The 16,095-nt window shown below is 45.1% G+C and overlaps 1 protein-coding gene across 8 annotated transcripts in view; it reads left to right on the top strand.

Annotated features, from left to right (window-relative positions):
- The window catches only part of Slc35d4 (solute carrier family 35 member D4), a 139,853-nt gene that overhangs the window by 42,217 nt on the left and 81,541 nt on the right, over nucleotides 1-16,095 (top strand). For 7 of the 8 annotated variants that reach the window (XM_085833712.1, XM_085833708.1, XM_021150584.3 and 4 more), the window contains 4 exons: nucleotides 4,440-4,491; nucleotides 6,247-6,295; nucleotides 7,458-7,503; nucleotides 10,814-10,849. In XM_085833712.1, coding sequence (XP_085689838.1) covers nucleotides 4,440-4,491; nucleotides 6,247-6,295; nucleotides 7,458-7,503; nucleotides 10,814-10,849 — 183 coding nt within the window. The remainder of the gene's footprint in view (nucleotides 1-4,439; nucleotides 4,492-6,246; nucleotides 6,296-7,457; nucleotides 7,504-10,813; nucleotides 10,850-16,095) is intronic. The other variant, XM_085833709.1, reaches the window with a different exon arrangement.

Here is a 16,095-nt window from a genome sequence, read left to right as displayed (position 1 = left end):
CGGCATACAGCTGGATCTTATAGAGGCATTTTCTCAACTGAGGTTCTCTCCTTTCAGATAACTCTAGCTTGGGTAAAGTTGACATGGACTAGCAAGCACAGTGGGGTCTATGACTTTCCATGATGGTAAAAGTATATCTCATGGACTGAATTATGGTTCCAGGCTATGATCATAGATAGGTTTTAAAATGCCCTGTGCTTCAGAGGGGTTTCAGCACAGTGTGTCCCCGGCAGGCCGCACTCTGATGTAGGTGCTGTGCCTCCACATCCTTATTCTGACAGTGTTTGGTTGCTTGGACTGAGAAACTGCGCCCTGAAGGCAGAACCCCAGTGGAGCTGCTGTTGCATGGATTCCTGGGCCTTCATCTGTCCAGTACCCGTCACCTTCTGTGGCTTTTAGTACAGGTTGCAACTTGAATAAAATGTCAACACAACCTTAGGACCCGTCCTCTTCTTTAGGTGGGGCTTAGCTGTTGTGCAAAGCTCTTTGTGATCTCTGAGTGACACCTGACGTAGTCAGTGTGGCTTGAGGGCAGGTGCTATGGGAGCCAGTCCAGTCTCATTCCTGAGATCCCATGCTGCTATCCCACTTGTGAGGAAGCATTGTGTATTCTAGCTGGCCTTCCTCTCGAGGGAGGTCCCAAGCCCATCCAGATTCTCCTCCTCCTCACTAAACTCACCCCATTGCTGTGCTATACCAGGAAGCCCCTGATGGTCCCTCTCCACTCATCCCTTCCTGCCTTCATTATCCTTTAGACACCGAAGTCACCACAGCTGTCAGAGGAGGGTAAGCTGAGTGCAGAGCTTTCTGGGTTGTGGCAGGCTCATGTTATGCTGACCTTCTCAAAATCAGGGTCAGCTATGAGGGATTCCCAGTGCCTCATTCTGCCTTGGGCCCTAACAGCTTTTCAAGTCTGGGTGCAGTACACAGCCACATGATACAGCAGGGAGGGCCATTGGAATGGGTCAGCATCACTGTTCAGAGTGTACTGAGGTTGTGACTCTCAGACTGTACGTTACATTGGTGTGTGTGTGTGTGCTTGTGATCTATATAGAGAACTTTGTACATGAAGTATATATATTGGTATGAGAGTCCCTTTCATGCCCTATGTAAAACTCTCCTGAAAGCCAGGTATGGTGGCATAGCAAGCCCTGTAACACCAGCTTCTCAGAAGGCTGAGGCGTGAGATTTACAAATTCAAAGCCACCTGGGGCGAGGCCATGAGATCCTGTCTCAAGATAAAGGTAAAACCAGGGCTGGGATAACACAGCAGCGAGATTGCTTAGCATGAGTGAGGCTATAGTGCTAGCTCCCATCACTGAAAAACAAATTAAAGAAGAAGATTCCCAGGTGTAGAGGCTGTTCTGAGGGCTGCTCTTCGTGTGCAGACAGTGCTGGGTGCTGCCCTTTGTGCCTTTGGCCTTCTTTCAGTTGCCATCGATGTAACAAATCTGGGGCACGGGTAGGACTATGCATATTAAAAATGGCTAGAGAAGGGAGTTGGCTTGTGGTCAGTGCTTTTTTGGTGCCTCCTTTTTTTTTTTTTTAAACCAAATAAGCTTTAATAAAGGAATTTCTCACATATACAGAACACATCAACACCAACTTCAAAATTATCAAAATATAAACCATGTGTGGAAAAAATGATCCACCAGATTTGCCTGAACATGGTGAATTATTGCTTTAAGAATATTATAAAAAGGAGGTGCAGCAACAATTTTTCTGTTGACTGAATGTGATGTCAAAATCATTACCAAATGGTAGGAATAGGATTTTTCTTGGGTATGAATTGTAGCCTCCCCTCACCCAGCCTTAAACCTGCCTGCCCAGGTGCCACTGTTTACATCGGGATGGAGCTTGTGCTCAATCGTTCTGCCACGCCCACTGCTGGAACCTGCTGCTTTGCTGTTCTGGAGTCATACACATGGTCACCCTGCTACTGGACCCCAGGATTATTTGGCGGGAATCGGACATGTTGGAATAGTAAAATTGAGCTTTGATCAGAGTCAGCTTTGACCTGGCTCCGTTCTGTCTTCTGTCTTCCGTCCGTCTAGTTCCTCTCTTTCAGCTCTAGCTGCCATCTCAGTTGTACCGTTCCTCGCGAGCCGCTGGTTGGCTCGCAACAATGAATGTTTTTCTTATTACCTTCCATATCTTCTATCACTCTGACAATGTTCTTCAATGATATATGGTCTTCCCAATTGTAGCCTATAGCAGTGAGGTTCCTATAGATCTCCAGCATCACATCTTTGTAAAGTCTCTTCTGAGACGGATCCAGCAAGGACCACTCCTCCCGAGTGAAGTGTACATGCACATCATCAAAGATCAATGCATCTGATAAGTGGATAATAGCCGAAAAGTTCAGAATACCAAGCTTCATTTCACAGACCATATGAAGCCTAAGAAGAAGGAAGACCAAACTGTGGATGCTTCAGTGCTTTTTAAAAGGCTGAACAAAGATGGTGGGTGGCGACAGTGGCAGCAGCGGGCTCCTAGAGAAAGCTAACCCCCTCATCTATGAGCGTTCCGGGGAGTGGCCAGTGATGGCGGGCGAGGAAGATGAGGAAGTGCCGGACAGCATCGATGCCCGGGAGATCTCAATCTTACCACTCCATTAATCAGTGCCTCTTTTTAAAAGGAAAAATTTGTTGGACAAAGCCCAAGCAATGTCTTCCTGTGTATGAAACCCAGAAGAGAGATGCCAAAGCCAGGGGCCCTGTTACCCCAGGTGGACTTTGATCAGCAAGGAGACCAAAGCAAGGAGAGCTCTGAAAATAACTCTGAGGGTTGTGGTAGGCATTGGTTTGCTTAGTTGGTTGATTGGTTTGGTTTGGTTAAGTTTGATTTGGTTTGGTTTTTTGAGACAGGGTTTCTCTGTGTAACCCTGGCTGTCCTGGAACTCACTCTGTAGACCAGGCTGGCCTCGAACTCAGAGATCTACCTGCCTCTGCCTCCTAAGTGCTGGGGTTAACAGCATGTGCTACCACCACCTGGCTGTGTTGGGGTTTTGTAAGAGAATTTTTAAGAGGAATATTTTGTAGAAATCTCGAAATATGTATAAAAGTAAACAATATAAAATGAAGTCCCTGGATGGGTGTCCTATTCAGTGATTCTCATCTTGCAGCTCCGCCCTCTCCATCCCTCAGGACGACTTTGAAGCAAAACCTAGCACGGTAGCATTTCACCTGTATTTCAGGAGTATAAAAGGTTTTTCTTAAAACCTTTTTGTCTGTCAAGTAAAGACTAAGCAGGAGGCGCTGGAGAGACGCGCAGAGGTTAAGAGCACTTGGATGCTTTCCCCAAGGACCCAGGTTCAATTCTCAGCAAGCTGTGGCATCTCACAAGTGTCTGCACTCTATTTCTGGGGGGTCTGATGCCCTCATGCAGACATACACACAAGCAAAATACTAACGCACATAACATATAATCTAAACGCATTCAGATGTGGCAGACTACATTGATGAAGTGTCCTTATCTGATACTGAGCTCATGCTTAAATTCTGTCAGCATCCCATTTTGTCTTTCATAGGCGGTTCTGTTCTAAGATGGCATGAGTTTTCAATATCAGCCAGTTCTTCAATCTTTTTATTTATTTTTACTTGCCTTCCCATTAAATGTTTTAAAACTATGTTTATTTATTGGTTTGTGTGTGTGTGTGTGTGTGTATGCCTGTGATGTGTGCAGGTTAAAAGACAACTTACTGGAGTTCTTTCCTTCCACCATGATCCAGGAATTAAGCTCATTCATTAAATTAATGAGTAATTAGAAAATTAAACACATAATTAAGCTATTATCAGGCTTGGCAACAAGTACCTTTACTTCCTGAAACAGCCTGGTCATTTTTGAAGGTCCAGGCCTGTTGTTTGTGGACTGTGCCTATATTTAGGTTTATTGTATTATTTCCACATTATTAAATTCAAGCACTCAAGACAGGTGTTTGATATCACTCAATTGATTCTGTGTCCAAACTGTAACTTATCAAGAAACACATGTTTGATATGCTCTGTTATTGGAGATGCTGAGATCACTTATTTAGACAGAGCGGTGGTGGATCAGGACATAAAGGACTTTGCATGCTGCATTCATTCAGTAACTGACATTGCTGTCATGTGATCTCCCAGTTTGCCTCTTTCATATCTGGGGGTATGGATGGTGAAGTGAACACTTTTGGAGTAAGTCAGCTCTAGTTCTCAGGTACTCTGTGAATACCAGGCTTAGGAAGCAGCTAGCTGAGGCACAGGAGGCACCTGACTGTCAGCAGAGCATACAACTGTGAGCTATAGGTAGTGGGGCTCTCAGAGATGCTCAGGGGAGCTGGCTGCTCTTAGAGTCTCTTGGCCAGTTGCACATTCCAGAGGCTGTGCTTCTGCCTCTGCACACACTGAGACACGCTGTGATGTTGAAAGCTGAAGTTGCCTGTTTTATCTGCCTGTCCACAGTGCCCTCTTCCTCTTGGCTGCTGCAGGGTGCCTTCCCTTCCAAGACTCTCAGGTAAGTCCAGGTGAACTCAATGCCTTCAAAGACCCTTTTGCTCTCTGAAGCACACATAGATGTGCACATACTTCTGCACCTCTTTCTTTTAGAACCAGAATGGCACAGCCTAGCAAACACATTGCAAAAGCTATCAGGCAGGCTGCCTTTTGGCTCAGCCTGCCATTTTTCCAGGCCTTGCAACAGTGGCTCCTGGCGGGGTGCGGTACAACTTGTATAAGCACCTCAGGAACCTTTGATCCCACACCTAAGTAACTGAAGACTCAGGCACTGATTCAAAGTTGAAATCAACTCTTATCCTAAAATGTCGTCTTCTGCAGGGGGTTTCCACTGGCATCCTAGGCTAGATGTAGTTTATCCTATGAAGTACTTAGAGTCCACTTCCAGCCCTAGTAATCACCTCATTGTTGTGGTACATATTAATTGGGGATTTCTATCTCAAAGACACAAAACCTTTATATTTATAATAAGCCTTAAATGCACTAGAGCTGGGCAGGTACTGACTTTGTGCTATTTTGTTTACTTTCTTATCGATAACCCAATACATAACTTGCCACATTCTGCCTGGGCTACTCCAACTCTAACTAGCCAACCCTCATGGCCCTGTTCTCACAATCCACCTACCCCATGGCATCCTCTTCTCTCTTCTATTTGTGGTCTCTGCCTCAGACCCCAAGCCTAGGACCTGCAACCCTGCCTACCTTTCGTCTTCTTAGCTACAGGCTGTGGGAATCTTTATTTAACCAGTAGTTTTAAATTAAGGAGCAAAGTTATATAGTATCACTTAGTGTATGTGAGGATCTCCTTGCTCCTGAAGATCTCCGTGTGTGTGTGTGTGTGGGGGGGGGGGTTGGTGGGAAACCAGGTCTTGGGGGCCAGTATTTAGCATACAATACATAGCAACAGACCAAACCTCAACAATTACCCGTTTTTTGTGTAAATCGTTTGTCTTTCTTACTTACCTTTCCCCCTTTATCCCTTAGTAGTAAGAGTCTACTGAGTGTCAGGCACTGAGCTAGGCACAAAGGATATGAATACTAGTCTGTTTCAGCAGAAATTGGAGACATTTAGAGCAAAGGGGAGGAAAACCAACAAAGACCACAGATCATTAAAACAGAGAGAGGCCAGGGCTCTGCCCAGGGAAGAACTGAGGCTGGGAGTCCTTAAGAGGGCTCAGAGACCCTAAAAGTAGGAATAACTGACAGTTATGGGACTTGCCTTTCAATGGGCTCTGGGCCTGTGCTTTACGGAGTTTGCCTTATTTAAAGTCTCATAACATGGACAAGGGAGATGGCACATTAAATAAGGACCACCACTTGAGGACCAGAGTGTGGATTTCTTGTGCCCAAGTTAAAAAAAGAGAGAAAGAAAAAAGCTGGGTGTGGTGGTGCAAGCCTAAAATCCCAGTGCACATAACCAGGTCTGTCTTAAGGGAGGAGACAATAGCACGTCTCCACCTAGGGTTAGAGTCCATTCTTTACCAGAACAGACATACGAGTCTTTGGATATCATGAATTTGCATTTTGAACACGGTGGAGGGTGTGTGGGGTATGTGTGTGTGGCAGAGTAGGGTATTAGGGAACCCAGGAAAACATCCGGGGCCACTGGGTGGGAAATGAACTGATTCTAAGCCCTAAGAGTGCTGCTCTGGAGCCTTCGGCTCTCTCTGTTTACCATCTCAAATCCTTATTGCTGTACAAATTCCTGCTTGTCTGTAACTTAGTCCTTCTTGGCCTTTTTAATCCTGTGTTGCAGTTTGATCCAGATGGATATTTTTGGGCTCTAATCCACATCTTTTGTGTAGGTAAGTTTTTAAAAGTCTTTTCTTAAACAATTAAGGACTGTTATTAAGCTCTGTGTAGCCATTTTTAGTGACCCTAGATAATAGGACAATTAAAATATTAAGATTAAAGTAAAATGGACATTTTCCAGATTTTGTTTTTCTACTTTGAACTTTTTGGATTTCATTTGTCTTTTTGTTTTTGTTTTTCAAGTCTGGGCTTCTCTATGTAACCCTGGCTGTCTTTGTAGACCAAGCTAGCCTTGAACTCTCAGAGATCCATCTGCCTCTGCCTCCCATGTGCTGGGATGGAAGGTGGGCAAGGCGTGTGTCACAACGCCTGGCTTGGTCTTTCCTAAAACTTTCCTAAATCAGTGTCAGTGAGGAGCTCAGTAGAGCAACTGCTGGCAGGACTACTCCCATAGGGGCAAGGGTTAAATTATGATCCAGAGGCATCTGGAAGAGTCCAGAGCAGAGAGAAGGAAAGCAGGCTGGTCATGACCAGGGCTGGGGGAGTGGGAGAGAGTCGTGGAGGTAGCAAGAGACAGAGCATAGCAGAAAAAGCTCAAGAGAGGGAGAGGAGGTGTGCGGTGAGGCGAGCTTGTACAAAGCTGGATTAGAAAGAGGATAAGTGGCTGGGGGGAGGGACTCCTCTGGGGGAAGAAAAGCTCATTTCACAGGTTCCTAAGGAATTCTTGCTTTATCTAACCACCAGAAACCTATAGTTCTGCTTGGGCTCATTTCTGGATGTATGGGCTTTGAGACCTAACACTCAGAATGGCCGGCCTAAAAATTTTCCAGTAGCAAACAAAAATCCAAAAAGGCGAAATTGAAACAGTTTGATTTTCATTCAAGTCACACGTTCAGTGTTTTTCGTTTGATTTTGGTTGCGATCAGAAATTGTGGGGGTTTCCGTTCTCCTCATGCAACATGAGAAGAACTAAAACTGCCCTGCTAGCAGTGCCACAGGGCCATTCCTGGCCTTCCTCCTGGGCTCAAGGGCCTGACCTTATCATGGGATTTGCATCCCTGAACTCCCAGGTGGTGTTTCCTCTGGTCAGAGTGTGAAACAGGAAGAGGGAATGGGGAGCCATCTGCCCTTCTCCCTGTGGGTTTTTCTGCTTTGCTGGAAATGTAGGCAGCTCCTTAAACAAAGTACCAGTGACTCATGTCCCTTCATGTCTAGGTTCTTACAAAATACTTCGGAAGTCCCGGAAGCCCACTGTGCTAAGGTAAGCTCTTAACATTTGGGGAGTTGGCTTGCAAAGGAGATGAGACCCACAAGTGATACAGGTCTTCCCTCTAGCCAGAGATGCAGCTAGGAGAGTAGATGGCCTTTAGTGATAAGCCTTTAGTAGATAAGCATTTAGTGAAATGCCCATATGCCCAGCTATTCAGGGTGCTGCTTGCCTACTGTAAGGGTCCATGATTCACCAAATAACGATACCCCAGGCTCATATAGTATGTAAATGCAAAGAGTGTTTTCTTCTGCAGAAGTCCAGCATGCTGAGGTCCCCCATTACCAAGCTAGAGAGACCCTAAGTGAGCTAGCAGGCCTGATTGAAAGCTCTTTATGGAATTCTGGGGTAGGTAACCTCTATGTTAATCTGTTGGGTCCATCTCCACAGACATTCCATTATCAGAGTATGGGGACTGGAAATTGTTGCTGAGGAAGTCTGGAAACTGCTGCTGACCCATTGTCCTTGCCTCAGGCCAAGTGGAAGGGCAGCTTCTGAGGCCTGACCCTGGAATTGCCAGTTTTTGGAAACAGAGAGTTAGGCCTAGTCTCCTTAACTGCCAATTTGAAGCCTGTCATGAAATCAGCCTAGTCTTCTCACCACATCGAGTGCAGAAGGGCAGCTTCTGCGTTATTGTTTTTACAGCCCCTAAAACTTGCCTCAGTTTATATCTGGAAGTCTCTCTAGTTTTCAGTCTGTCGTAAATAGCCAATGTAACAGCCTTAGTGAATACAAATAAAGAGTTGGGTTGTTTGTTTGTTTTTTGTTTTTTGGGTTTTTTTTTTGTTTGTTTTGTTTTTTTTTAAAGGAATGAAAAGAATTTTTGCAAAAAGAAAGAAAGAAAAGAATTGTTGCCTCTACCCAGTTGGAGCCCTAGACTAGCCAGCTGGCCTCTGGGTGGTGCCTGGAGGTGTGGGAAGGAAGGCCTAGGAGATGACCTCCAAGTGGTAGACCTTGTCCCTGTGACCTCCAAGTGGTAGGCCCTGTCCCTGTGACCTCCAAGTGGTAGACCTTGTCCCTGTGACCTCCAAGTGGTAGGCCCTGTCCCTGTGACCTCCAAGTGGTAGACCTTGTCCCTGTGACCTCCAAGTGGTAGGCCCTGTCCCTGTGACCTCCAAGTGGTAGACCTTGTCCCTGTGACCTCCAAGTGGTAGACCCTGTCCCTGTGACCCCCAAGTGGTAGACCCTGTCCCTGTGACCCCCAAGTGGTAGGCCCTGTCCCTGTGACCCCCAAGTGGTAGACCCTGTCCCTGTGACCTCCAAGTGGTAGGCCTTGTCCCTGTGACCCCCAAGTGGTAGGCCCTGTCCCTGTGACCTCCAAGTGGTAGACCTTGTCCCTGTAACCCCCAAGTGGTAGGCCCTGTCCCTGTGACTCCCAGGTGAAGACCCTGTCCCTGTAACCCCCAAGTGGTAGACCCTGTCCCTATGACCTCCAAGTGGTAGACCTTGTCCCTGTAACCCCCAAGTGGTAGGCCCTGTCCCTGTGACTCCCAGGTGAAGACCCTGTCCCTGTAACCCCCAAGTGGTAGACCCTGTCCCTATGACCTCCAAGTGGTAGACCTTGTCCCTGTGACCCCCAAGTGGTAGGCCCTGTCCCTGTGACTCCCAGGTGAAGACCCTGTCCCTGTAACCCCCAAGTGGTAGACCCTGTCCCTGTGAACCCCAAGTGGTAGGCCCTGTCCCTGTGAATTTCACTCCGCAGGTTTCCTTTTGTTCTTTGAATGTTTCTGCAGCCAGAAGCCACAGAGCCAGGTGTGTTTGGGAAGACCTGTAATTAATTCCTCTTTGGCAGGAAGATTGAGCGTTCAAGGCTTCATAGGAAAACCCATATCCCAGAAAAAAAAAAAAATGAAGGCACACAAAGTGTACAAATGCTCACTTAAATTTGAGGTTGGGTAAATAGCATATGATTCTTACAGCTTAAGTATCTACCATGTGGCATTGAACATACACTAAGATAAATGTTTTTAGCTGAGCTTTGAATGTATTTGAGTATTCTGGTTTTCTACAAAGAAATCCTATTGTGTGTATATGGCATGCATATGTGAGGTGTGCCCATGCCATGGTTAGTGTGGAGGCAAGAAGATAGCTTCTAGGAATCAGCTCTCTCCTCTTCTGTCAGTTCTATCTCTCTGTCTGTGGAGAGCAGACTGAGGGCCCAGAGCTGCACTTCCACCTGAGCCATCTTGCTGGCCTGGATTTTCATCTGCTAAGAATGCCAGACCTGGAAGCCAGTGAGTCCCATGATCCACGATAGTTAATAGAGTTGATAGCTGACCCTCCTCTGAGAGTAGCCAATACATACACAGGGAACAGTTGACTCAGGCAACATGGGTATTTTACTGAACTAGCAACCATCTGCTCAAAATGAATGGGTCCATTGATGCTAAACCCCAATAAAGGTTTAGAATTTGTATTTCTTCATCTTTGATCTGCATGTTCACTGCAGTTCATAGCTATAATATACTCATAGAGGACCTGGTGTAGACCCACAAAGGCCCAGTGCTTGCTGCTTGTCTCTTGTGAGAGCATATGCACTGTGCTTAGTTGATTCAGGAGTCTGTGTTCTCCTGATATCCTCTATTCTGACTCTTACAATCTTCCTGCCTCCTATTCCATAGGATTCTCTCAACTCTGAGGGGAGGGATTTCATGGAAACCTCAAGTTTAGATTCTCTCTCCGAATAACGTCTGGCAGTAGGTCTCTGCATCTGTCCCCATCTGCCTCAAAGGAAGCCTCTCTGATGATGGCTGCACAGGGCACTGATCTAGGAGTATAGTATAGTATCATTAGAACCCCTCTATTTTGTTTTTTTGATCAGTGTTTGACTTTGCCATAGGTCTCTGGGCACCTAGTCTCTAGTTCTTGTTATCCAGGCAGTGCTGGGCATAGGTTCCATCTCATGGACTTGGCCTAAAGTCACATCAGACTTAGGCTGGCTAAACCTACAAGTCTGTGCCACCACTGCTCTAGAGTATTTTGCTGGCAGCACAGATTGTAGGTCAAAGGCTTTGTGGCATGGTTGCTGTCCACATCCCTCTTTTGGAACCTGAAGGATACCTTCCCGAACCAAAGAGACTAGAATGTAGGAGTAAAGACTTCATGTTCAATTACTTGTATGGAATTTAAAATGTTATTTCAGGTTAAATCACAAAAATTGAACTAAAATATGAAGTACTCCTCTTTTTATAATGTATGAAATCAATAACTTAGAGGTAGAATTTATTAGTAGAGGATAATGATCATTTATGGACTTAAAACTTACTTCCATTATTTCATGAGTTTTCTCTTTCTCATTTCTCAGTGACATTGACCAGCAGTACTTAAACTATATATTCAGGTAAGACATTATTTACAGTGTTCAAGAATAATGTGTATCCTGCTTCTGCCTCCAGATAAGTTATTGTTTTCCAGCAGTAGTTTGATTATAGAATTTTAAGCAATTTGGCTGCTAAGAGGAGCAAGTTTAAATTTTGTGTGTTGATCATAATCTGAAGAATCCAAATGGTTGTTTTACCCTTAACCCTGGCAAGGGTCTGTTTAGCCTTGAGCTTCAGAGGGTCTGATGCTTCCCCAGGAAGGTGAGGGATATTTTTTCTAGTGCCCAAACCTTTGCTTCTGGACTGAATCATGAATCCCTTATTCAAGTAGCCCTGAGCTTGGCTCTTGTTAACACCTGTCTTATCTGATCATCCTCCTCACCTCTCCAGTCTTCACACAACACACACACACACACACACCACACCACACCACACCACACCACACCACACCACACTATATACACACACACACACACACCACACCACACCACACCACACCACACCACACTATATACACACACACACCCACACCTACACACACACACACACACCACACCACACTACACCACACCACACCACACCACACCACACTATATACACACACACACCCACACCTACACACACACACCCTTCAGGTTACAGAATAGAGAGCTTCAGTCCAGATTTCTTTGATATTAAGCTTCACACATTCTCAGGAGTCTACATTTTAATCTAGACCTAAAGTTGTTTTCATGGTGTATTTGTTAAGGTGGTTAGTCATGTCTGAGGCTTAATTTATAAAATTTTAATAAGTATGGCATACTTATGGCTCCAGTGTGTGGCCAGCAGAGGATGGGGTTGCCCTATATGGGATAGCTCAGGATGTTTTCGGGCTTCAGCAGCCTCAGGCTGTGCACTCCAGGCTTGACTGAGAGAGTGCTGCTGAGGACCCGAGTGTGCCTGCACACAGACTTTCAGTGAGAGCACCAGGTTAGATATGCACCATAGCGTTTGGCTGTGGCAGTTTCTGATGGACTTACTTGACTTACAACATTCAGCATTCACTGTAGCTCCATTTTCAGAGAAAACTGCTGTTGGACAACTCAACCCAGCAGTTATTATAACACCCTGTAGTATCTTGATCTTTAATTAGTCATGTGTGTGTTCATATGTGCACACACATGAGAATACTGGCAGTGGACAAACAAGTCACATCTGGAGCCAGAGTTACATGTGAGTTATATGTGAGTATATGTGAGTTATATGTGAGTATATGTGAGTTATATGTGAGTATATGTGAGTATATGTGAGTGCGCTGACACGGGTGCTAGGAACTCAACACACTAACCACTTGATCATCCAGCCCCCAAACACTGTTTAATGTAAAGTTCACCCTAAGCACAGCTGTTTGATGCCTTTGTACTCAGACAAAAAAGTCCCAATCATTAGTTGTGCTGTGCTTAGACCTACTGGCTGGTGCTGTTTGTGTGTGTGTGTGTGTGTGTGTGTGTGTCTGTGTCTGTGTCTGTGTCTGTGTCTGTGTCTGGTGTCTCCCTTTGTTGTTTGCCTTATTGGGTGAAGCATGCTCTCTCACTGAACCCAGAGCTTGCCTTCTCAGCTAGGTTGCTGGCCAGTGAGCCCCTGGGATCTGCCTGTTTCTACCTTCCAGCTAATGGCTGGGATTTAAGATACTTTCCCCCAAAATGCCAATGGTTCTTGTTGTTTAAAAATGTTTCCCAGTGCTACCGTTCAGTGGTAAAGTATCCAGCATGCACTGGGCATTGGGTTTTTTCCCCAGATGTTGGGTCATAGTAGGCAGTTCTGCCCAGAAGACATGCCATGCAAACAAAGGTACAGCAACATAGAGAAGTGAGTCTCTGTCAAGCACAGCTCTTTACCCTCTCCCTCCTTTGCTGGGAGATGTCCGTTGCCTATGACACTTGTAGTCTGGACTTCCGGCTGACGTGGCAGACTCCCATGAAGCACCGACTCTGCCCAGATGTTTTCATCAGTAAAATGGTGAAGAGCTGAATCAGAGTGAGGACCACTTTCAGCTGGCCACAGCTGCTTAATGCTGGGAAATCAACATCTAGGACCCTGCACTCTGCTTGGATAAATAGATAGTTCTGTCTTGGCCTGCCTGGAGCACTGTCTGCCAGGGCAGAGAGTCCTTTGCTCTCTCAGTGTTTAGCAAGATACACAGATGGAAGGTTCTCTATCTTTGAAAGATAGCCTTCTTCACCAAGAATGCATTTGCTCCTGACTCTGACTCTTGGGTGTTCTCACTACAGATAACCCTAGAGGTGCTTAACTGAATCAGAACCCATTTTGAGCACCTGTTGTGTGCCTTATACCAGTATGCTTGGGACCCAGAGATAAATAAAATATGGTTCTTCCCTGTGAGAAGGTACAGGGTAAAAGCAAGGAGGGAACTAGTGATGAACGTTCTTGCAGTCCAGATAGATGAATAAGGCTGTGGCATTGTTCAGGGAACGGTTGGCTAGAGGGCTACAAATAACTGAAACTTCTAAGTACATATGTGCCTTCTAGCTGCATTTTGGGGAATTTAGGCAGTAAATGAGTGTGTCCTTGTATTGTGAATCCTTCTAATCTGAGTTCTTCTGTGTATAAAATACAGAGTTATTAATGTAATGTTCCCAACACATTCTCTACTTGTTCTGAGATTATGCATAAGCCTGCCAATGAGAAATGGGTGGGCATTCTCTGGGGTGGCTCAGTGGGGCAGGCAGCATGCAGGCTAGAGTTCGGAGACCACAGCTCCCTGGATCTTCCCACTGTATTTCCTGTGAGCAGATGCTTCCTGTCCCACTTACTGTTTCATTCTGATACTAGAACACTGCTCAATGTCTCAGGCCTATGTTCAACTGCTAAAGAGATTGAGGCAGGGTGATCCCAAGTTCAAGGTCTGTCCTGAGCTACATGGTGAGTTCAAGGGTAGCCTGAGCAACTTAGTAAGACTTTATCTCTAAAAGTCAAGAGTAAAAGTAAGGGCTCAGCAGTAGAGCACTTGCCTACCATGCAAGCATGGCATGTTAGGTTCAATTCCCACCTCAGTACCATACACAGAGGCATACCCCACACACCACACATATACACACACATACACTCACATACCACACATATACACATACATACACTCACTCACCACACATATACACACACATACACTCACACACTACACATATACACACACATACACTCACACACCATACATATACACATGCATACAATCACACATCACACACACACACACACACACACCATACACAGAGACACAGATCACACACACACCACATATATACACCTCACATACCATACATATCACACACCATGCATACACACACCCACACATCATACACTACATATACACACACATATCACACACACACATACACACACACCATACACAGGGACACAGAGACACAGATCACACACACACACATATACACACAAACATACTATATATATATATATATCACATACCACACACACACATACACACCACAAATACACATACATACCACACACATTTGGCACTCAATAAATGTTTCATCAAGAAGTAGGTTTTAAAAAGGTCTGCTAACCATAATAAAAATATTAGCATAATTTTATATTGGTATATTTTCCTCTTTATACTATATGTAATTTATAATTTGGGGGGTTTCAAGTTATATTTTTTGTCAGACATATTCTTACCACAAATACATTCAGAGGTGACTCAGTCTGTTAGAACCCGTATTGAGCCTCAGCTGCATGCCTGACTGCTTGTGACCCCCACAGCACAAGTATTGGGTACGGCTAGCTTTGGGAAGTTGCAAGAAAGGATTGGAAAATCAACCCTGGATTGTTTTTAACCTAACAGAATGATCCTGATAGTATTTGAGGTGCCATGGCAGGGCCTAGAAGACACTTTGGGATAGAAAAGGGGGTATCCATATCCTGCCATTGGAGCAATAACTTTTATGCTCCTGGATTTATAAGCAAAAGAGGTTCTACAAGTTAAAATAGTGAAGGGTATACTCTTAAAGAATATGAAGAAATGCACAGAGCCCATGCAGAGGACTAGGCCTTGCCAATTCTACAGTCTCATGTAGTGTTTGCGTGTATATGTGTGTGTATTTATGGCCATGTGTAAATCCTGTTTTATAAACCTACAGGTTCTTGAATAATGGGACATAGGGCTTATACCCTTTCCCTCTCTCAGAAACCTTCTCTCTTCCTACCTCTGCTGTTCTAAAAAATCCTAGTTTTAAAAACTCAAAAACACAAGGCAGGGCTTAAAATACAGCTCATTAGCATGACTAGCATCACGGAGCCCTAGGTTCAACTTGACTCTGGAAAACCAGAGATGCCAGGATGCCATCCTTGGAGATTGTGATATGAGCCAAGATGCTGGACTCTCCTGTCCTAAAGCCTGGTTAGAACTCGAGCAGGCCTTCCTATACCTGTAAACGCAACTCCTAAACTTAGCATGTTTTATTCCTACCCTATAATTACATCAGTTGCTGGATGTCTGAGTTCTGCTAGAAGCTGCAGAAGGTGGGGATCCAGCCCTTTGAATCTGGGCTCAGGGAGCAGTGGGAGTGTAAGGAAATGGAGGAGTTCCAGAGGGAAGGATGTAGTGCCAAGATGGAGTATGGCCACATCAGAGAAGCCCTCCTTCACATTCCTCACCACCTGCCATCTAGTGAGCGTTGGCTCAGGTAATCTTTGGCTATGCAGTGGGAAGATGGATAAATTTGTGAGTGAGTCAGTTGGAAATCTAACTACTTTTTACATAGCTCATCTCATGACAAAAATATCACATCCAGCTCACATCTAACAGCTAGCTTTTAGCTTGCAATCTACTTGAAATTTGGAACTTGCTTTATTTAGCTTTCAAATAGTCATTATAAGTTAAATGAACATTATAATAGGGCCAGCCAGGGCCAAGGAAAGTAATAACTGAAGGAGGGACATAAAACTCTTGTCCCAAGCATGCATCCTTGTCCTAGTTAGGACTTATTGCTGTGAACAGACACCATGACCATGGCAACTGTCACTTAATTGGGGCTGGCTTACAGTTTCTGAGGGTAGGAAGCATGGCAGCACCCAGGCAGACATAGTGTTGGAGGAGCTGAAAGTTCTACATCTTGATCCAAAAGCAGCCAGGAAGACACTGTCTACTGCAGGCAGCCAACCAGGAGGAGGCTAGAATTCCACATTGGGCAGACCCTAACCCTAGGAGACATCAAAGCCTACCCATAGAGTGACACACCCCCTTATA

Source organism: Mus caroli, unplaced genomic scaffold, assembly GCF_978045245.1.
Source record: "Mus caroli unplaced genomic scaffold, Mus_caroli_1 scaffold_19, whole genome shotgun sequence".
Lineage (NCBI taxonomy): Eukaryota > Metazoa > Chordata > Mammalia > Rodentia > Muridae > Mus > Mus caroli.
Note: the sequence above shows the minus strand (reverse complement) of the source record. Positions and strands in the feature narration are given on the sequence as shown.